General features: G+C 41.0%; 1 protein-coding gene across 1 annotated transcript; it reads left to right on the plus strand.

Moving 5' to 3' along the window:
- Nucleotides 1–2: 2 nt before the first annotated feature.
- On the plus strand, nucleotides 3–17,516 carry maco1b (macoilin 1b). The gene is made up of 11 exons (XM_085390969.1): nucleotides 3–297; nucleotides 2,445–2,586; nucleotides 5,710–5,836; nucleotides 7,131–7,254; nucleotides 8,102–8,280; nucleotides 11,463–12,006; nucleotides 12,949–13,107; nucleotides 13,655–13,837; nucleotides 13,933–14,053; nucleotides 15,459–15,633; nucleotides 15,721–17,516. The coding sequence occupies exons 1-11, from the start codon at nucleotides 218–220 to the stop codon at nucleotides 15,921–15,923; spliced, it is 2,037 nt and encodes a 678-aa protein (XP_085247095.1). The 5' UTR covers nucleotides 3–217; the 3' UTR covers nucleotides 15,924–17,516.
- The last annotated feature ends 6,226 nt before the right edge of the window (nucleotides 17,517–23,742 follow it).

Here is a 23,742-nt window from a genome sequence, read left to right on the forward strand (position 1 = left end):
CACAACGCGCTCTGGGCTTATTGAGCCTGCGCTAACAGAAAAGAGGAGGTTCCCCGAATAGTCATTTATTTATTTCTTTGTTTCAAGTGGGGGAAAAAAATAATAACAACAGCGATATATATCACAAGCACCTTTATTTATTATCTCTGTCCGCACACGCAAGAAAACTGGATAAGATTACGGCGGGTACTCGAAGGCCAAAGCCAAGTGGAGGAGGATGAAGCGGCGCAATGCGGACTGCAGCAAACTCCGACGGCCGTTAAAACGGAACCGAATCACCGAGGGGATATACGGCAGGTAACTTACACGGAGCCTGCTCAACGAAGGGAAATGAATGGGTTGTTTGCGTTAATACGCCTCCCTAACCTCACAGCTGCTGCCACTTCTTGACAGCCTGTTAACCTAGCCAGGCAGCTAGCTCTAGTATGTTTTCGTTATATGCTACACTAGCATGTAAGCTAACTATAGCGCTAGGCCCCAAAACAGCCTGTTTTGAGCTTTGACTCCGGCTCCATAGCACAGTTACTAATTGAATTACACTGCAGCTGACTTTTTCATGATAACTAAAGAATCCCGGGTGTTAACTGTGCGCCAGAGTCAGCTGTCACTGGCTGAAGGTGCCAAAGTTAGCTGCTTCGCTGTTAGCAGGTCCACCAGCTTATTATTGCCAACATCATCACATGAGCCTCAACGACAGTGGTGTAACATTAACCACAAACGTGTCGATAAGGCTGCTGTCACTCGCTTTTAACAGCTCTCAGTGGCTTGGCTGTGCTTCCAGTCTCCAGCTGTGTGTGGCTTCATACATATTAACGTTAAAGGCCATTTAGTTTACACACGTGGCATGAGGACCTGGAAATGTGGGGCAATGTTTGAATTATTGAACAGGTGCCTCCCCCCGACATCAGAGCACCCCCAGTGGGCCACTTTCTGGGTCTCTAGCAAATGCAGGATAAAAGCAGCAAGAGGTTAGAGCAGTGTTTATATCCCTGCTGCAGTGTGGCACCGATGTCATATCCAAATCTTCAGCTCCAGGTACACATCTTACTTCATTCTCCTACAGTCTTTGTCAGCAGAGAAATCGTCTTCCAACTTCTTGTGCCCAAGGCAAAACAAAAGTCTTGAGCCACTCCTCATGTTTTTTTTGCGTCCAAGGAGCCAGATGTACTTGTAATAGTTCTCCAGGCTTTCTGAAGTTAGTTTAAAAACATTTTGCACTTTGGCTATATTTTTTTTGTTTTTTTTCCCCACGTTTTCAGTCCAGTCCTTCAACTTGACCATGTTCAGAGGAATGCCTTCCAATCTTGACCTATGAATCCTTCAAGAAAAAAATAGTTACCTAACTGAACCAGTGTTGTGTCTACAGACAACTGGCAAAAAGAAAAATTAAATTGTAAAGAAGCATGAGATGCAGACCAGATGCAGTCCCGAGAGCTGCATCTGGTCCTTCAGTTGATCGTTTAATGTTGGCTGAAGCCTCGTCAGAAATGCTGTCAGTGGAAGGGTGGCTGCCAAGAAGCCATTCTTAAGGAAGAAAAATGGGGCAAAAAGGCTGAGATATGCCAAATTACACTAGAACTGTACTTAAGATCAGTGGCAACAGCTTCATTTCTCAGGATGACAGTTATCCCTGACAGACTGCCCATCCAGTAAAAGTGTACCAGGGCAGTCATGGATTGGCTTCGCCAGAACCTGGACCTCCACATGATTGAAGCATGGTGGGATTGTCTTATGAGAGACAACAGAACACAAGGGAGCCAACATCCAGAGAAGAGCTTTGATTTTCCTCCAGGAAGCCTGGAAAACTATTTCTGAGGGCTGCTTTAAGAAATTGCAGGGATTTCTTGAAGAGCGTCCAGGCTGTGTTGAAGAATAAATTGCTACACTTCTTTCCCATTTTCCTAGCAAAATATAAATCCGGAAGGGATGGCTCTAGACTTTTGCTCAGTACTATATTTTCACATGTAGGCACTATCAAGGTTTTTTTTTTTTTTTTGGCTATATTTTCCCACAATCAAACACATGTTCTTGCTGCCTGGGGTTCAGGTTCTTTGCTCTGTCACAGCAGGCAGAAGAGAGATTTGGTTTCCAAGTGCCTCTTTTAAATTGCTTGGCACTGTTGTCCAGCTGAAGCCATGAGATAGGAAGCTTTAGTCAGGCTTTTTTTTTGTGCTTCTGGTGGTTTTTGTTCAAACAAGAAAGTGAGCAGTTGTACCTCCTCACAGTTTTTATTCTCACTATTATTGAGTGCATCTGATGTGAACTAATAACTATAAACTCATAATTGCTTTTTGTGCATTTATGGAAATACTTGCTTGAGAAAATCTACGCTGCAACAAATGTCATTACCAGTCTAGACTCTTAAATTTTCTTGTGTGTTTGTGTTGGAAAACAGTTTTCTGTCATTCAGGGTTTTTTGTTTTTGTTTGTAAATGTATTTCTAGTACCTTCCTGTACCTGAAGTTCCTGGTGGTCTGGGCACTGGTGCTACTGGCAGATTTTGTACTTGAGTTCAGGTTTGAGTACCTCTGGCCATTCTGGCTCTTCATCCGGAGTGTGTACGACTCCTTTAGATACCAGGGGCTGGTGAGTAGATGACTTAAAGTATGGACTACACACTGAACAACTGAAAAGATGCACAGAATTTACATAGTCTGATTTGCAGCCAAAAGAATAAAACAGTACCACACATTAAAAAAAACAGTAACATAGATAAAAAGTAATCAGAATTTTTCAAAAATGGGTGTTCAGTCAGGTTTTAGTAGGGTCTTATGATGGAGGGGGCCTCATATGTAGGGGCATTTTCCTCTGTAGTTAATGAACAGCTACTGCAAAGGCCTGACTTCGTATATTTTTTAATCCAAACTTCTGGGGAACCAGAATCCTTTGTTCAGTTCACTGATGTGTGCGAATACAGGGCCATACCTATAGATATGATAGAACTGAAGTCATTGGAGTATTTAGCCTGTGTCGCTAACTCGGACCTGCATCACTGTGTAAAGATAGCTCAGTGTAATATTTCATATTTATAAACACAGGTGAGTGCTTCCTGCACATGGTCTCACTGATATAGTCTCAGTCTCTCAGTGAATTGTCTGTTTTTGTTTGTGTATTTTCAACCATCTTAGATGGCATAGTATCGATTCACTAGTTGACAAAACCGACGCTCTTTTTTTGGAAAGCTAGCAGTGGTCGGCAGGGACTCTCACCCTGTGACAGACTCCAACTCCACCGTATTGGACAGTAGTCGTTCATTGTGGGAGGATAAACGAAAACAAGAAACCGCTCATCCAGCTGGACTCAGCAGGAGACTCACTGTGCTATCCAGTTGGTCATATTGCCCGATTCATTTGGCAGTGCATAGCTATCCAGATCAGAAATGGCTTCACTTTTACTTTTGCATTTCCCCTTGAGACCAGCTCTTAATCACATGATTTATCTGTTAGTGAATTAAATGAGTTTTAATTGTGGAAGAGTGTTTGAATTCATTACAACATAATGGACAGTGTGTAGTAGAGGGATATTAGAAAACATAAGGGCACTCTATTTATTTTTACTGTGTTGTAACACTGACAGTGATGCCAAACATTTTTCTGAGAAACCTGATCAGTGCTTGATGGAGAAGAAGCTTTTCACACTGAAAACATGACTGCCTTTGAACATAGCCACTGGCTGGAGGAAGACTCCTGGTGATGGTGTCTGGGGACCTCTAATGAATGGAGTGAGGGAAAAGTTTCAGCATAAACAAAATAAGTTACCCCTAGTTTTTTTTTGCGAATTTAAGAATTTTTGCACACTTCTTATAATGTTGCCTGCCACATGTGAACATTTGAGTCCACTCGCATGCTTCTCTGAAGTTCTGCTGCAACAAACTGCAGTTCAAGGAGGTGGAGTTTGAGTCTGTCACAGGCTTTTGGGATGTGTTTAGTTTTCCTATTTGGATGTTGGTGGTCGGATTGTGATGGTCAGCACGTCATATTTGTCCCATGTGTGAGTTATGGAGGAATATTTATTCATTCTGATCCCCCAAAGAAACTCGTGATAAACTCTGAGAGCTCGTACAGGTTTTAAAGTTCAGCAGACCACAAACTATGACCAGGCTCTATGTTTTGGAGCAAATTAAACCTGGGATGCTAAAACAAAAATCAGAATCACATTCATTTTAATGAGTATTGAGATCACAACTGATCATTCCTTTAGCTTGTTAACCAAAACTTGCTCCTCCGACAATCTTGGTTAAAGCTGACCTGCCAAAATGTTTTTTTAGGAGTGAGTCTGATTGTTAAAGAAAAGTGTTTATATGGATTTATAGCAAAAAAGTGAATGCACAATAATGTTGCATTGAGAATTCTTGTTATTGAATGTAGATTTTGGTGTGAATTGCACAACCTTAGATTAAAATCTTCTTAGGATGTGTGATCTGCATAAGAATCACGTAGCCGAGTTATGGCCACTTATTTATTTATTTTATTATTTAGCCACAAAAACATAATTACAGCCTTTTTATTATTGTCACTACTCAGCTTTTTAGATGTGGAACTAAAATAAGAATATACATACACATGCTGTTTTTATTTACCGCCTGAGATGCTGAATTTAGGCCCTAAACATTAGTTGTTAATGACTTTTATTTGTTTAAATGTTCTTTTGAGCAAAAAGGTAAAGTTCTGCTGGTGAAATATGAACTGGGCATCCTCAAAGTATCTGTGTAGTACAGTGAAAGGAGTCTAAATACTGATCAACAGTTTCATGACTGAAGTGGTTAAAGACGTTTAAAAAATTTGAGATGAATGTTCATTGTGGCCCATTTGAACCTCTCTAGGTTAAAACACAGTCTAAACAGTTATAACCTGAACAAACTCTGAATAATGTGACTGATAAGATAAATAAATCAGAGAAGTTGTATAGGCTGGTGGAAAAGTGACTGTCTAGTAAATGATGAGAGGATGTGTGTGTGTGTGTGTGTGTGTGTGTGTGTATGTGTATATATATATATATATATATATATATATATATATATATAAAAAAAGATGGTAAAATGAGCACTGACATAACCACACTCCAGGAGAAGTGTCAGACACTTGATGGGAAAATGTGGTTAGCTGGGTTGATGTACAGGTGAGAGCAGTGAGGAATAAAACAGCCTTTCAGGTTATCAGCATAAAAGTGTCAGTTCCCTGGATGTGAGGCAGTCGAGTCCTGCTACAATCTCAAAGACAACATGTTGTTCTTATCAGTAATCTTGTTTGCTGCCTCTTAGGATCAGAGCGCTCCTCTCACATACAAACAGCAGAGATCTCATCAGGCCTGCGGGCCCTTCTCTGTCCCAAATCTCCTTATTCTAACGTGAAATCATAATTTTAGTTTAGCCTCGGGGCCATTATCAGTGCTGCCGGATAGGAAGTGTTTGCTTCTCACAGAGAAGAAAGAACCAAAAATGTCATTCATTTACCACTGATGACACATTTTTAATTAAGGTAACAGGCTTTACTTATCCAACAAGTTGGGGAATTCCTAATAAATAAGGTGCGAGACAAAAGGGCTCAAAAAGGTAAAAATAAAATTACACAAAAAGAGCAATTAAATGGGAAAAAGTAAAATGAACTATGAAAACTTTGGTAACCAGCCTCTCTAATGAAACATCTGATAATGTACACTTCTTCTTCTGCCTGCGATGTTGGTAATAATCGCCTTTCCTCTGCCCAACAGGCCTTTTCAGTATTCTTTGTGTGTGTGGCGTTTACCTCGGACATCATTTGCCTCCTCTTCATCCCAGTGCAATGGCTGTTCTTTGCTGCCAGTACCTACGTGTGGGTGCAGTATGTTTGGCACACAGGTAAGGCTATGCAGTGTTGACCTTTAGGGATATTTTGTATGTTTAAAAATTAAATGTAATATTTAAAAAATTAAATCCATTTTTAAATAAATGCTGGTTGACCATATTTTTATCACAATCTTTCCTTTTGTTTGGGATTTTTTTTTTTTTTTGTCCTCGGGATGTAAATGTGTGCTGTAAATCATTCACTCATGAACTGCTAAAATAACTCATCCTTTGTAGTCACGCTTATCACCACTTAAAAACAACCGTCCCTTCAGGGGAAAAGCAGGTGCGAAGGCGTTGTGCGACTCTCGGTTACTCTCTGTCGTTGTATTTACAAATAGTTGTTTCTGAGAATTTTGCACGCCATGTGTAAGCAAGCTGGCCTCTGAGGATTAGTTGTCAGTCTGATTTAGCGGGGTCCCCCTGAGCTGACCGAAGGCCGGGTGTCAGATTGAAATGTTAGTGCCAATTTGGGGCGGGGGAACTGAAACTGGCTCCCAGTTGCTTTCTGAGCTCTCCAGCCGTACTCACCAGTGACATTCAGACCGAGAGGACATCACAGGAGTATTAATATCCCCCAGCTCTCCACAGCCTAGTGGGAAATCAGTGTTTAGAGCCCCTGAAACAATGGTTACCGTCTGTATTCTGACCACCCCATGTTGGAAATCTTACTGTACTATACTGTTTTATGTGCAGTTAACAATTCACAAACATGTCCATAAACATATAAACTGTATGCTTGGGGTGGGGGGGTTTAATGGCTGACATCATTTCCATAAAAATGTGATGCTACAAACACATTCCCATCTATTTTCATGCTGATGACATTGATTAGTTGTTGAAATTCCTTCTTCAACAAGCCCGACCAACATGTTATGCATTTTCCGTGTGCACCTCTCTATGAAAAAGTTCGTGCTTTTTGCACTTCTGAAAATGTTTAAAATTGTAAATGAATCCTTAAATTATGATATTGTCTCAGAGTTTGGGTGGAAGAATCTGAGATGTTGGTCGATCCGATACTGATACCTTCAGGTATCCACAGATACAGAGTCCTGTTCTGATATCAGTGTTAAATTAATAAGCTGTGAGGGGAAGACGCTTTAGTGTTCAGCATGGTGTCTTTGGTTGTTGATCTTCTCGTCCAACACTGGTTGTGTTGAACCATGAGCCTCTACTTCAGCATTTCCTAAACCTCCTAAACTCAAATAAATACAAAAAGTTGACGCCTTAGGCACTTTTTTTAAAAAAATATTTACTGCTTTGTAAATGAGTCATGCTCTCACATCTTTGTGCTGCTTTGCTTTTTCAGAGAGGGGGGTCTGTCTACCCACCGTGTCTCTATGGATACTCTTTGTGTACATCGAGGCAGCCATCAGATTCAAAGACCTGAAGAACTTCCACGTGGACCTATGTCGCCCTTTTGCTGCACACTGGTGAGCCACTGTTCTGTTACAGCTTAAGTTCACTGTCTTGAACGCAGCTAACAGATATTTTTTTAGGTAAAGATGAAAAAAAATAAGCGTATGAACTATAATGTTCACACTGCTTCATTCAGTACATAAAACCACTAAGATCATGTTTAAAAGTACACAATACATCTAAATGTGCCTTATTGTGTACTTTTAAACATGACACGTGACCAAGTCTACACGTGTAAGCATGATTCATCTGCTTACACTTAAAGAGTCTTTGTATGCAGATGTCTGCACATTTTCCTGGTGTTTCCAGGACTGCACTGATCTTTGACAGCAGGCTCCCTGTGACTCTTATTTTTAATTTGTTCTGTTCAGTCAGAGTTAAGTGAGAAAGTAGAAGGATGACAGTCAGGTTTAACTCTCGGGAAGCTTTTATTCAACTTACGGTCACGTAAGGTGTCTCCGTATGTGAGTATGTGAGATGAAAAAGGAAAAGAATGCCTGCAAATGACAAAGCCTGACGACTCTAATTTTGATATGAGACTGGTCCAAATAAATTAATCCTGGTCCTGTTTTTATTTATTATTGTCACTGATGAATACCAAATACCTGCATTTGTATTTCTGTGTGAATTTATTTTTGAACTTTTTTCCCCTTTTTATGAAGTTGGCAAAGAGATTTTTGAAGTCACAAAGTGCTTCCCACACATAGATTTTACTTGGAGGTACATTAGTGTCTGCATAAGCATATTTTGACTGTTTTAATTGTTTTCATTAGGAAAAAAAAATTGGAGTAAAAAATTGTAGTAACCCTTCATCTGTGCCCAGTGACCTCATGAATGTGCGTTTTGTGTTCGTCTCCGTAGCATCGGCTACCCCGTGGTCACGTTGGGCTTCGGCTTCAAGAGCTATGTAAGCTATAAAATGCGCCTCCGGAAGCAAAAGGAGGTGCAGAAGGAGAATGAGTTTTACATGCAGCTTCTACAGCAGGCTCTGCCTCCAGAGCAACAGATGCTTCAGAGGCAAGAGCGCGAAGCCGAAGAAGGTAAGATTCAAACCTGCACACATGCAGAAATCTCGTTATGTCCTTGATTATCTTCTCACTCCGTCCATGCTGTGGTTGTTAGCTCGCTGCCCTAAGGCAGTGATTCGATTGTTCATGGCTTAAGTGGTTAGGTCTCCAGGTCTACACAGGACGTGATTCCCTTGTTGTTTATTGTTTGATAGCTGACAGAGGTGACCTTTTCATTGGTAGTTTCTCACCTTGAAATTTGTATTCCCAGGGGTTATTTCACTCACTGTTGTTTGAAGTCCCTTCATGTTGGGTCTTTGGGGGCTGCTAATCACTTCCCGTGTGGACGCCTTGATTGCGCTTCATTGCGAACACGGGCAGCCGAGTAGTTGTTCCAGTTTTACTTATTTGAATTCTGCCACCTGGAAGATGTATAGTAAGTGCTATAATATTAGTAAAGATGGATGAAAAGGTAAAGTCTTGTCTAGATTTAAACAGTGTGCTTCAGTCATTCAGATAAAAACAACTTTTCCATTTTGCAGTGCACTTTCCATTTTATCATTTTAATGGTTCATGTGTTTGGCGCTCTGGTACTATCAGGTAGTTCTGAGCAAAGAATGTAATGTCTGTCTGGTGATTTAGCTTGTATGGCTCAATGTGGCTCCACTCTACGACTACAAAGTTCTTTTTTTATTTTTGCTGTGAAACATGGAGGCCGATTTTAGTTTTAGAGGTTTGATCCTCTTCATATAATTTTGAACATCCTTTCTAATCACAGCTTTGGTCAAGCTCTCATTTGTTTCTCATGAATCATTTCAGTCAAATAAATCGTACGTCTTCCCTTTCTATCCAAAGTGTATGGTCACATGTGCACCTGCCTCACAGTTTAGATAAACACTCCTTCCACTCAGTCACCACATTGGGTGTGATTAGACAGATGTGTGAGGAGCTGGTGTGAAAACGATGTGAGGTCGTAGCCACAGTCACTTTTTTCACAAATAAAACACCTGAGCCTGCTGTCAGTGTTCACAGGTGTAACTGAAAGTCCTGTTTCAGATATAACATATGGAGGCTTGCATATATACTTTATATAATGATGATGTAACAGGTAAAGAGTAAGTGCAGTATGTTCATAGTTAATGCAAATTACAGTACAAACCGTCAAGGCCAGAAGTTCAGTTTCAAACACGCAGGCAGCAAAGAGGGGGTGCCAAGAACGAGGTCGACCACAGCAACACTCGCTTCTGTGATAACAATAAAGGCTTTCAATGAAAGCATTGAGAGAGTTTAATGAGCACACATGTTCATCTGCATGCATGCAGGTGAACTGCTGCTATTAACTTTGCCTGAATTTTTGTAGCCGTTGCATGTCACTCAGCTAGAGCTCAGTGAAAATATACGAGGGTCGAGCAAAACCGATCTGTTGGACATAAATGGACTTTTAACCCTCTGGAGTCGACGGATGCGCCGGCGTGTCCAGATCACGTAACAGATTTAAGATTATGTATCAACAAGACCCAGCCTCACTGAGACTCTGTTTAAACACGTGTTGAAAGTGCAGACTTCAAACTATGTACCAGTTTTTACATTTTGTTGATAGGCCAATAAACCAGACTTACGATAAATAATTTAAACTCAGCTTTTTCCTGAAAACTGTCTCATTTGGTGCAGGAAGAAACTGTATAACAGTTTTCTAAGGATAGCCTCTTTACTATTGGTGAAAAATGCATCAACCAATCAGAAAATTACATGCCAACACCACCATGTGGTTGCTGAGGAAGAGGGGAAAATTGTGGGAATGATAGTGGTGAAAGGGAGACGAGTTTTGAGATTTGAGAGTTTAGTGACATTTAATTGTTTGCAGTGTGTAGTCGGTGTGTAATGTGGACTTTTTTTTTTTTTTAAATTTGTTTTGTGTGTCAAAACAATGCGGCTGCTGCTGAATGTCACAGACTCTGGCCAGAAAGCCACTGGAGACAGATTGAAATGTAAACGCTGTCTCCAGGTGGACATCAGGAGTAGATACACCCTGGAGGTGTCAGGCTTGCAATGTCCCCCTCTATCTTGTCGTGGACAGGAACTATTATTTTGGGAGTAGTGCAAATAATATGTGTGGAATCTTATTGCGACGCCTGATTTTTAGAGCTGTGCGATATGACCAAAATCTCATATCCCGATATAAGACATTTATCGTCCTGACAACGATATATATCACAAACATTTTACTTTATATAAAATATTTTCTGTAAATTCTGTGAATCTCGGGCAAGTCGACTTACGTGAAGTGTTTTCAGCTGGGCGTTGTGTACCTGGAATTGAGTGTTAAATAATTTGAAACTGCCGCAACTTTCTTTGTGAGCATTTTTTACACGGCGTGCTGCTGCGGGGAAAAGCCCGCTCTAAGGTTTATTTTCTAGCACCTGACGGCTCTTTTTAGCTTCTCGCCCGTAAATACTCTACATACTATTTCACGTGATTCAGTTTATTTTGAAAAATCTCAACAGAATCTTCAGCTTTATTTTGAAAAATTTATGTGGAAAATAAACAAGCGGATGGCGGAGCCAAGCGATGGTTTTACCGTCGTTGTTGCTAACGACAACGCATAAAAACAGTCGCTTGTCCGTCCGTAGTGTGGTTATTTTAAATATAAGACAAAGATAGAAGTTTAAGAAATTCTACAGTGACCATCAAAACGATGCTGTAAACAGTTTATTTTGCTACACCACGAGGCAAACTAGGAAATGACAGACGTTTTCATATCGTCATCCGATATATATCGTTATGTCGAACAGCCTTACCTGATTGTTTTGTAAGTAGTTGAAAGAACTGACTGAATTTGAATGTAAATTGTTGTAGTTAACTTTAGCTAACCGTTAGCCAGGTTTGTACATATATTTGAAGTTTACATTGTATATTTGCATTTAAAGTCAGGTTTAGTTCACTAAACATGTTTGTGGTTTTCACAGTAAAAAAAAATATATATATTTCGTTTTTTGTGCCATTTTCGGTCCATTGTGTTAATACAGTCTGTCGAAATAGTCCAAAGTCTCTCACACAGCAAGGTAAATGGGTTTATAGGTTAAATATGAAGATAAAATCAAAAGTATTTCTACCCTTGACCCCTGAGGGTTAACGTGTTGTGATTTACGTACCATCACACCTCTAATACACATGAATATTCACATAAACATTGCTGTGTTTCTGTGCTCCCACAGCGGCGACGGCAGCTAAAGGTATATCTGAAGTGGACACACCTCCAGTGTCACAGAATGGCGCCCCAGTCAATAAAAAGACATTGGCACAACTGCCGGAGCTAGAATATAGAGAAAAAGGGAAAGAGGGACGAGGGGAAGCTAAAAAACAGCATAACAGCATCCTGCCATCATCAGTGGACTCTAAACTCCAGGAGATGGAGTATATGGAGAACCATATGAATAACAAGAGACTGAACACAGAGCTGGGCAGTACAGAGAACCTGCTCCTTAAAGAGGACAACAATTCCTCCTCCTCTTCTTCTTCCTCATCGTCGTCCTCCAAAAATTGCAAAAATGCCAGCAGCAACACTGCGGCGCTTAACTCCTCGCCCCGCGGCCACAGCACCACCAACGGCAGCGTCCCCACGCCCACGTCGTCGTTTGCGGGGAAGAACGAGAAGAAGCACAAGCTACTGATGAAAGGAACGTCGGGCGGCTCCCACAGGGACCCCACCGACAACTGCATCCCCAACAACCAGCTCAGCAAGCCGGAAGCACTGGTTCGGTAAGAAGACACAGACATGGTTTATATTCATAAATGCACCGTTCTGACCTCATCAGCGATATCAGGAGTGAAGCTTCTTTTAAGGATTTCGCCCGACACTGAGGGAAAGCGGCTTATGAGGTTTATTTCAGCCGAGTTCAGTTTTAGCCTCCAGAACATTAATCAGGGAAGGTTGTCTCGTAAAAAGTTTAGCAACTAACTGATTTTTATCTCCAGAGGCAGAATTGGGATCGAAGTGCCGAGCTCGAACTTTAATTTAAGGGATTTAACAAAAGCATCAAATTAACTGTTTACAGATTATTAACATTTGTGTACATATGCAGTAACTTCCTGCTTTTTTCATTTAGCATTCACTGAGATGGTGTACAGAAGAAAACTTTATTTTACCAGTTATTCACGGACCTGACTATATTTTATTTATTTATTTATTTTTTGCTTGTTTTGTATAATTTTTAAAATGATTTTTTACTGGTTTGCTGATATTAACACATCTCCCTGTGATCCATGGTTTCATGTAAAATAGTTTGAAAATGGCAAAAATTTTATTCACGATGATTACGAGTTAAGGCCACTTTTCAAAACGTTGCACGTTTGTTGAACTGTCCTGTTCTTTTCTCCTCATCAGACATCTGACCCTCGTTTTATTCTTCCCACTGACTAAAAGAAACCCGCCTTCTTCATTCACTTAGGAGGAGAGTCAGAGGTTTTAGAGAGAAGTTCCCTTGTGTAAAGGAATGAGAAAAATAAAAGCCACAGATAGAGGGCAGGGTTTCTCAAATGTTTTTTTTTTTTCCTCAATCATCTTGATTTTATTATTGCTGTGGCTTTAACTGCACCTGAATTTAAATGTTGCTGTGCTTCTCAAACTTTGATTTTTGTTGTGTTTCCTTCTCGTGACCTCTGTGTGTTTCTCACCTCTTGTCATGCTCCTGCCCGGGACAGACTGGAGCAGGATGTCAAGAAGCTGAAGGCGGACCTACAGGCCAGCCGGCAGGTGGAGCAGGACCTGCGCAGCCAGATCGGCTCACTGGGCAGCGCCGAGCGCTCGATACGCACCGAGCTGGGCCAACTGCGGCAGGAGAACGAACTGCTGCAGAACAAGTGAGTGGTGCTGCTGCCATCGTGGAGGAGAGTTAAAAACAAACAAACATAAAGAAAACAACTGGGTGAAGGAGCGCGGTGGGGGTTTGCATCGAGAACTTTAGGTTTTGTCTAATAAAATAATAATAAAAATAAAAGTCCCCTAAAAATCTACAGTAAATGTTTGGTAGGGTTGCCTCTGAGGTTTGCCTTCCAGACGTCCTGGGTGGCTGTAGCTCAGGCAGTAGAGCAGCTCATCTACTGATCGGAAGGCTGGTGGTTCCTGGCTTCCCCCAGTCTGCATGCCAAATATCTTTGGGCAAGATACGAACCCCAAATTGCTCTCCGATGCATCCATCGGAGTATGAATGTGTGTGTGAATGTTAGTTAGAAAGCACTAAGAAAATGCGCTTTTATTAATGGGTGAATGCACAAGTTGTGTAAAGCGCTTTGAGTGCTCAGAAGTGTAGAAAAGCACTATATAAGAACCAGTCCATTTACCATTTACCTTAGGGTCTCACTTCCTGTTGTGCTAACAAGCTGCTCTGTGGCTTTTGTGCTCCTGTAGGCTCCATAATGCTGTGCAGGCAAAGCAGAAGGACAAACAGACAGTGGGCCAACTGGAGAAGAGGCTCAAAGTGGAGCAGGAGGCCCGAGCTGCCGCCGAGAAGCAGCTCTCAGAGGAGAAGAAGAGAAAGAAGTTAGAGGAGGCCACAGCAGCCAGAGCAGTAGCACTAGCAGCAGCATCCAGGTGTGTACACATCTGGCTCACCAGCTCTGTTACTTGTGGTTTGCTGTGGGCCTCGAGGGTCATTCACCATTCTTTGTGTTTCCCATTGCTCTCAGAGGGGAGTGCACAGACACGCTACGGCGGCGGATCACCGAATTAGAAACGGAGTGCAAGAAATTAACAATGGACATCAAGCTAAAGGAGGACCAGATCCGAGAGCTTGAGTTAAAAGTGCAGGTACAGGTTTGAGAAATTCACTGTTTGGTTTGACGTATGAGTCCATCAGAGGCTTGGGTCTTTTCACATGCTTCTTTTTACAGTCTTGTGTGCACGGCCACTTCTGCTTTGGGTCTGGTAGCAGCCATCATTGAAAAGTGCGACAGGAAAGTGGAAGTGAGGAAGCAAAATGTAACGTCTGTCATGATGAAGCACTTTGTGCAGAATCTCCAAAAGTTGATTCTGTTCATCTGGACGTAGCGTTTTGTGGGAGAAACGTTTCGTCACTCATCTCATTGTTCCTTCAGTGGGCTGGTTTCAGTCATTATGCAAATGTACTGTTTATAAGGTTGGGGAAAACTGCAGTCAGCCTAGACTGAAGACGTCACTTAGATGAGTGACTAAACGTTTCTCCCACAAAACGCTACGTCCAGATGAACAGAATCAACTTTTGGAGATTTACTTTACTGGATGATTGAGAATGCATCAAGACATTTTGTGCAGGATGAAATTATAAAGTTTTAGATGTTTCTGAGTGTCAGGGTGATAAAAGACTGCAGCAGAAATACTAGCCTGGTCTGTTAAATCTATAATAAAGTTATAATAAAGTCCACATATATGCGTTATCGTTTTGGCCTCCCATCCACACTGAGACTGTGTTTTCGCTGATGGAAAACGCAGCGTTTTCAAAGCGCTCCTGAAAACGCATGCATTTGAAAACGGTGCTTTCACATTGCAGTGTGGACAGTGAAAACGCAGACTTTCTAAAACGATGACGCATGTTAGTCATATGATGCAGCCATGTGACCAATGAAACTAAGATAGCGGAGGGCATTATACAGCAGTTGTTTTGTTTGCTCTCAATTTTGACAGCCCTATTAAAGACTAATATCAGTCTGTACATGCTTCAGATAGCTTTTCTTCAAATTCTTCAACTCTGTCTCGCTTTTGCAACTTTGTACTTTTGTGTTACTCCACCTCATTATTAGTCCATTTAAAAAAACTCGGTGCTTTTCCTCAACATTTTGCCACGACGTTTCAAAGAGCCGGAAAGTAAATAAACGGCAGACAGAAATGAGGCAGGTCGAATCTTCTTGTGTTTCACGCATGCGCAGTACTGGAACGTAAGCATTTTCACCCGTTTCAATGTGGACGCGCAACTGTGTGAAAACGTGGAGCATTTTCAGACGAAAACACAGTTTTCAAATCTACCCGGGCTAGTGTGGACGTAGCCTAAGTGTGCCTCCTCGCAAACATCCATTGAGCTGTGTTGGAATTAACATAACAAAGTGACTTGTTGGATCTTTTCAGTTGTCCCACAAAAAAAGCTGCTGGAATATCAGGTGTGAAAAACCTCCAAACTGCTGACCCTTTCTGCAAACACACTCCCCTCCTGACCCCCACTGTTTCCCTGTCCATCTTTTAGGAGCTTCATAAATATAAAGAAAATGAAAAAGACACAGAGGTGCTGATGTCAGCGCTGTCAGCCATGCAGGACAAGACCCAGCACCTGGAGAACAGCCTGAGTGCAGAGACCAGGATCAAACTGGACCTCTTCTCTGCACTCGGGGACGCCAAGAGGCAGCTGGAGATCGCACAAGGTTCACAAAAGTTCACAGTCCTCAGAGTTGTTCTTTTTTGTTTTTGTTTTAAATGTCTCAGGCTGACTTGTTAAAATCTGTTTTCAGGTCAGATCCTGCAGAAGGACCAGGAGATCAAAGACCTGAAGCAGAAGATAGCAGAAGTGATGGCCGTCATGCCCAGCATCTCCTACACAGCCGACACCAGCAGCATGACCCCCGTGGCCCCCCACTACTCCTCAAAGTTTATGGACACCAATCCCTCCAGCCTGGACCCCAACGCCTCCGTTTACCAGCCTCTCAAAAAGTGAACCCCCCCCCTCCACCTCGCCATCCATCTTCCTGTCCTTTTTACTGCTCCTGCAGGCCCGCAACCTCGTGGCTGAGAACCTGAGGGTTTTTTTGTTTGTTTTTGTTTGGGGTTTTTTTGGTTTGGTTCTCTCCTTGCCAGGTCAGAAGGATGTTGTATTGTGTGACTGTATTTGTTGTAGTTAAAACAAAAGAAAACTTAAAAAACAAACAAACTTGAAAATCCCACATCAGCTAGGAAGCCCCAGTTTTTCTTTTAAGTGTCTAGTGAAACCTCACAGAATCGAGGATCGCTCTCACTCCTCACCTCCGGGGAGCAGTTGCTGTATTTTTCTTTTCTTTTTGGGTTTATCATTCCCTCCACAAACTGGAAAACGGAGCCCTCCTTGATTCTACAGCCTGACTTGTAATCCAAATTAATTTTAACAGCTGTTCTCCCGAGATAGCATCAGAGGAATGTAATGCACTCATGACACCAACTCGACCTCTTTTATTTAAAAAGAAAAAACAATTTGGACACCAAATTGACCCTGCTCTAAGCTGCGTTGGGGATGTGCTGGCGGTAAACAGTTTTTAAGCTGTCTAAACTGGATTTGTTCTTTGTTTTTTGTTTGAAAGGGGGTAAAAAGTGACAGCAGTTTGGTTTTCCCTCTTCATTCCCACACCCGGTTGCAGAAACAAGTCTGCTTTCCACTGCTCTGCATAATCCTGCATCACGATTCATGATCACAGTGCCTTGAGGACATGAGTTTAATGAGATGCTGCCCGAACCTTCCGAATGCGTTGAAGCATCTGGCTAAGCTGGAAGAGATCAGTTTAGTGGGACTAAAAACACAGATTTGTTGATCGTTGTGCTCTCTGGACGGCAGCCTTGTAATAAAATCAATCAGATATGTTTGACAGCAACATATTCGAGTCACTCTGACAGACGAACCCCCAAATGCTTTGGTTTAGCTGCTGCCCCCCTCTTTTCTTTTCTCACTGTGGAAAGCACACGTTGCTGTATGAAAGGGAAAACTGTAAAGATGGACTGTGCAATGTAAAAAAAAAAAAAAGTAAAAAAAGGAGTTGAGTTAATTTAATTAACTTCCACTTTGGTTTGTGTGCCAAGACTGGAATTCCTGTGTTGAAGAATGTACTGTGAATGCATTGGCTAACACTTTAACAGCGGTTTCTGTTAAGGAGTCTATGGGCAGTGGTGACCTGTGGTGTAGTAGAGGAAGGTGTATAGTTGACAGTAAGGGACTAGAAGTTCGTGAATGTCACCGTATTTGCAGCATCTGGCGAGTGGCTGCTTTTTCTTTTCCTCCTGTTTCTACTCTTCTCGCAGTTTTCCCGCAGGGAGAGAAGGAAGTTCTCGAGTCTGATGTGGTTTCACCGTCATTGTTGTGCGTGTGGTTTTCACCTTACTGTGTATGGAGACGCTTGTTTTTTCTTTCTTTTCTCACTCGCTCAGATTGCTGTCATTGGCTTCTTGGAAAATGTTGTGACAAATTTACATTTTAGTTGGTTGTTTGTTCAGCTGAATGTGAAAAGAATAGATTTTGTTTTTGTTTTCTTTGCCCAAAGTCACAGTTCGGTTGCCCCCCACCCTCCCTCTCTACCCCTCCTCCAGGTCTGACCTTGGCTGCGCTCTCGCTCTGTGAGGTTTACAAGAAATAAACTTTTTTTTTCTTGCAAACTGACTTCTCTCTTCTTGGTGTTGTTAATTTAACGTGTTTGCAGAGGTAAAACCAACCTGACAGCTTTGATGTCAGTTTCCCTCGGCTCGATCTCTCGATGTTTAAAATATTAAACCTCGAAGCTGCTGTGTGCTCTTCAGGCGCACTTTGCCTCAGTTTCATCAGTTTGCGTATTTGTTTAAAAAAAAAAAAAAAAAAAAAATCTCTCTGAGGGTCCATGCAGCTTTTTAAAGGTGTACACTTTCACCCTCTTAGTCGAACTCACAGCAATCTGCACAAAAAATATTTGGAGCTTTTTTTTTTTTTTTGTAGTTTTGCCTCTGTTACATCACCACAGTGGATTTTAAACCAAACAATCAAGATGTGATTTAAGTGCAAACTTCAGCTTTAAGGGGTTTAATTAAAGTTTTGCATAAACTGTTCAGGAATCACAGACATTATATACAGTCCCCCATTTTTCAGAGGATCAGGCATTAGACTGACGGGGGTCTGACAGAGAGGGGAGTTCAATTTGTCATTTCATGACAAATTAAGCAGATAAAATGATCGGGAGTTGATTCCAGGTCACTTGAATTCTCACTATGACATCCAAAGAGATCAGCGCAAGTGAGAGAGGCCAACATGAGAGGAAGAACTACAGAAAGGACCAATTTAAGAGTCTGAATGCACTGACCAACTCAGATAACCCATATGGAAAAGATATATATATATATATATATATATATATATATAAATCTTATAAAGTTTGTATCTGTCTTGTGCGAAACTTGTATGAAAAGCATACAAGAGTGAAAACAGATATAAGATGCCTTGAAAAATTATACAATGAAACTTGTATGTTTTGGATACTTAAAGAATATATGAAAGTAATGAGAAAGTGGCCACTTTCATGAGTAAATCATGTAAGTTTTTACTTTTTCTTTTCCATATGGGAAGACGAAAGAAAGAAGAAGAAAACTAAAGTGCGTGATCACAGAATTCTTTCCTTGGTAAAGACAAACATGTTGTAGTTGCATCATTGTCAAAGTGGACAGTCAAAAGATACCTTCATGAATGGGGGAAAAAACAAAAGTGCAAACCACTGGTTACACTGACAAACACGAAGAACAGATTAAACTTTGCCAGGAAAAGAAAATCCTAAACAGTTCAGAACAAGAACATTTGGAGGGATGAAACAAAGATGAACTTGTACCAGAGTTATATGAAAAAGGAGAAAAGCTGCTCATGCACATGTATGTCTGCCAGTGTGAACGGGTGATGAGCCAAAGCAACCCGAGTTTCTCAAAGGAAAGGAACGGCAAATTCTTCAGTTACATGATCTCAAACCAACACGGCAGCGTTTGATTTAATAAACAGAAAACGGAAGGCTGAGAGATCAGAAACAGTGTAAAAACTTGCTGTGGCCCCTTTGTTATTTTGGAGTTTGCCCAAATGCACCATCTCCCTTTTACCACTAGAAGGCAGTGTCAGTCTGATCAGTGATCACTTCTCTCCACACGAGTTCTGCTCATTCACTCTGCAAATAATCATTATATTCCCCTCTTTTTAAGACCATAAATCACATTTTATTCTGATAAAAGAGTTGGTTATTATTATTTATGCTTATTTATGGTAATAATTTGAGATGGACATTCTTTGGCCACAAAAAGAGGGAAAAGCTGGTCATTAAAATGATCATTTCTTGCAGGACTGGATGAGTCGTTTCTCTACCTAAATATGGACACGTGAGGGATGCCTTTGCTTTCCTGACCTTTGGCCCTGGAAGTTCATTCAGATCAGGAATGACACTTCCTGAGGTTTGTGGGGGTTAAGATTCCCGCTGTCAATGTCAAGCACCCCTAATTTCAAACAGACGCCCTCTCAGGAAGTGTCACGTGCCAAGCTTCCTGAGATATGTTTGATCAACCCGTGCATTGAGACTAACTGTGCTTAGATTGGTAATAAATCTGTTTTTAAACCCATCTGCTCCATGCTCTTCCACTTCCTGTTTAACAGGGTCAAACGTGGAACTGGCAAATTATGATCATTAGAAATTGCCCACAGTGCCATTAAGCATCTGAAATCTACAGTTAATCCTCCGGTTTGAAGGGAAGGAGGCATAAATAAGATAAAATGCAGATAAAGCTTCTCTTGAGTTACTCGGTTTGACATTTTTTTTCTTGATTGAAAACACTTTCACCCTAAAGGATTAGAAAAAGATTATTTTTGCAGACGATCACTGAAGCTTTGGTGAGCTTGCAGCAGAAACACTCCCATGCTTGCTCTGAGGGTTGCTTACTTGTGTTTGTCCTCATGTATAATTAAACTGTGTGTGTTTTGGCTCTTATACTCACCTTCAGAGTGAAGAACCAAAACATGCGTCTTCTCTCTCCTCTGGCAGAAACTCTCTGATCTTTCTTCTCCAACTAGTACTGCTGCTTCCTTAAAAGCCAGGCTTCGTGCTGCATGCTTCAGTTTACAGTCACTCTTTGTCCCATTGCATGGAGGCACAGTTGTATCTGCTAACAAAGGAACAGTGATTTAAAAGGAATTCACCTGCCTGAGCACAGAGGGACTTAAAGCAGTGATCAGTCTCTCTAGAAACTATTTTTTATGCTGTGTTGTAACTTAAAACTGAGCTTTAGATTGCACCTGAGGACGCTGTGGCCAGTTAAACTGTCATCTCCCATGAAATCTGGTACTGCTGGATTTTTTTGCGAGCCAAACCCTCGAGTGATTCACACACAGGGCGGTGATGTAAGCTCAGTGAAACTCACCAGAGAAATGTAGCTCTGCGACTACAGGAACCAATATGAGACAACATTCCTAATGTCAATCAGCATGTTTGCTAGAGATGCTCTGCACTGTATTTTATCTGGGCCTCAAAAATGATTGAGGTTAGAAAAAGATTCCACTTTTTGATTTCACTTTCTCACAGAAAGTGTTCAAATTGGGTTTTTTCATCACAAGGAAAGATTACACCAGTCTACAGTCATAATGCATCTGAAGGTACTTTTTTGAGTCAATGAAAAAGACAAATAATGCTTAAAGTTTGTGGTTTGGTTTAGTTTTGATGGCATGCTCCTGGATCATTTCTTAAATGAAACCAGAAATGACTAAAACACACCTCTGAGTTTTTGCAGCAATGGCCGAAATTGCCATTACCTGTACTAATCTTCACATGGCCACTCTGTTGTGTTGACATTGGTCTTGTATGAATTCTAAATGCAATTATCTGTTTGACTTTTGACTTCTTCTGTTTGGCCTTGGATTTGACCTTCCTGGTAGCAGGAAAAAGTACATATGAAATCGCCTATTTTATATACAAAGCAGGCAGCTTCTGAAAAGATGTTGACCAGTGTAATAAAACCAAGGGTCACAAAGGGTGAATTTTAAATTTCAAATGCCAGAATTGTTGCTGGATCTTCGCAGAAGTCTTATCCATGGAGCTAACTTTGGAGAAAACCAAAGAAGAACAATAAAAGGGTCAGAGGTCATAGAGGTTTGTTAAATGCACTCTTGAGCATCACTGCCAGTTACAGGTTTATACCAAAAAGTATATTTTTTTGAATTTTGTCTGAGCCTGGTTCTGTGGAGGTTTCTTCCTGTTAAAAGGGAGTTTTCCTTCCCACTGTTACCAAAGCACTTGATCACGTCATCTGATTGTTGGGGTTTCTGTGTTTTTCTGTATTAATGTATGGTCTCTACAATATAAAGCACCTTGAGGCAACTGTTGTTGTGATTTGGTGCTATACAAATGAACTGACTTGATTTATATTTTGTGGAAAGTTTTCAGATTTATCAGTTTAATTTAGTGAAACACACACTATGAGACTACTTTATGATACTCTTTATAACCGCCTCTTTCTGTCCTTGAAAATTCCCAGAACATACCTTTAACTATTAACTATTGGTTAAACATGTGGCCTGGGGGGGCCAGAACTGGCCCAACAAAGGGTCCAATTCGACCCAAGAGATTTCTCGAAAAATGTGAAAAGATCACAAAGAAGGACATAAATTTTGTCCTTTTGTTTTGCCTTTCTTACTGACAAAGACACAATTTGTGGCCTGGCACACTACACCAAAGTAAGAAAGAGATAAACCAAAACATGACGAACACTTCCTGCTTTTCACTATTTTGTGTGGAAATTTGATTTTCTTTGATTTATGTTAGTGGCATTTCTTTATTTAAAAACATGGGCGTATTATTGAACTTGCACTTCTTCTTTTTAAGAATCTCAGACATTAAATATGGACACATATAGTTAAACTTCCTTACCCTGACAGAAAGTGGAACATGTTGGAAGTGGTTATAGGTTATTAGCTTATAACCACAAGGTTATTGGTTATTTTACCCATCTGAGCCACTTGAGATCAAACTGGGCAGTGTGTAAGTTATGATGTAAAATGTGTTTAACAGCTCTGATTTAGAGTTAAGTAGTGGTTGATCTGACTTTTAGAAGAAATGTGAAGAATTTCTTTCTGAAACTGAGCTGGAATATGAAGTACTAAAGTACTAAAACGAACGTGTTCACATGATTTTAAAGGAGTACTTCAGGGAACACTACTGGTTCATCCACAGCTTTAAGAACTCCAGCTTCAAAACTTTCTGTCACTTGCATGAGAAAATCAGTTTTCATGCTAAGAAATAAAAGAAAATTGTGTTAAATAACTTGAGACACCAAAATTTTCTGTAGAGACAGAATTATTATCAGATCCGCAGTGGAAAGATGGCTTTCTAATCTAAGCAAAGATTCACTGATGCAAAATGTCCTTTTTGAGGAGAACCCCCCCCACGTACTTCCTCCATACTGCAACAGTTCCCTGTAGTGCAGGATATGGGGTCAAAGGTTACATTAAATTAGCCGCAGTAAAATCTTGTGTTTAAACTTTAATAACCACCTCTAGTGAAAACCAGTTTAGCCCAAAATACAAGCTGAGATGGGCATTTTGTGTTGCATGTGGCTGATGGATGTCAGTGGTGTGCTGCAAAAGTTCATGACTGGGCTTTCTGTGCAAAACAGGAATTAAAAGTGTTGGCATGACTGCAAAATGAAAAACAGGCACAGATTTATCCCTCACAACAATAAAGCATTGCAGTTTAGACTTGTGCTGGATGGAGGAGCGCGCTCACTTTTTGAGAACACTTTGTTTACTTTTAGATTATAACATTGTAAGAAATTGTTTTAAAGAAAGGAGTTCCTCAGGGAATACTACTGGGTCCTGCTTTAACAACTTTAGCGAGATTAGTGCAAAAAAAAAAAAATCACAGTGGTGATATATAAGATTATAACTTACTCATTTATGTAACAAAAAAACCATTTTTGCTTTTCATCCAGGGTTTGGTAACCTGGATGAAAAACTTATTTGTATCATGTTTGGATTAAACTACAGTATATATTATTGTACAATCTACTGTACAATATAAAGTGCCTTGAGGCGACTGTTGTTGTGATTTGGCGCTATATAAATAAAATTGAATTGAACTTAATAGGTTTACAAGAAACTGTACATCGGTTACAATCCTCACAGCCATATCAATGCCAACCAAAGATGGAAAAGTCACCGGGCAAATTTGGCTGGCTGACTGTTCAGATCCGCTTCATTCAAAATAGTCAACAGGGTCGCAAGAAGCGTGTGGAAAAACCAAGGCGCAAAATAACTGCCCATGAACTGAGAAAAGTCAAGCGTGCAGCTGCCAAGATGCCACTTGCCACCAGTTTGGCCATATTTCAGAGCTGCAACATCACTGGAGTGCCCAAAAGCACAAGGTGTGCAATACTCAGAGACATGGCCAAGGTAAGAAAGGCTGAAAGACGACCACCACTGAACAAGACACACAAGCTGAAACGTCAAGACTGGGCCAAGAAATATCTCAAGACTGGTTTTTCTAAGGTTTTATGGACTGATGAAATGAGAGTGAGTCTTGATGGGCCAGATGGATGGGCCCGTGGCTGGATTGGTAAAGGGCAGAGAGCTCCAGTCCGACTCAGACGCCAGCAAGGTGGAGGTGGAGTACTGGTTTGGGCTGGTATCATCAAAGATGAGCTTGTGGGGCCTTTTCGGGTTGAGGATGGAGTCGAGCTCAACTCCCAGTCCTACTGCCAGTTTCTGGAAGACACCTTCTTCAAGCAGTGGTACAGGAAGAAGTCTGCATCCT

This window comes from Rhamphochromis longiceps, linkage group LG19, assembly GCF_057381845.1.
Source record: "Rhamphochromis longiceps isolate RC_006_pf linkage group LG19, R_longiceps_female_GT1.1, whole genome shotgun sequence".
Lineage (NCBI taxonomy): Eukaryota > Metazoa > Chordata > Actinopteri > Cichliformes > Cichlidae > Rhamphochromis > Rhamphochromis longiceps.

Coding starts and splice junctions, on each gene's coding strand:
- maco1b (XM_085390969.1), top strand. CDS start 218: ATGAAGCGGCGCAATGCGGACTGCAGCAAACTCCGACGGCCGTTAAAA. Junction 13,838..13,932: donor GCACTAGCAGCAGCATCCAG/GTGTGTACACAT, acceptor CATTGCTCTCAG/AGGGGAGTGCACAGACACGC. Junction 14,054..15,458: donor AGCTTGAGTTAAAAGTGCAG/GTACAGGTTTGA, acceptor TCCATCTTTTAG/GAGCTTCATAAATATAAAGA.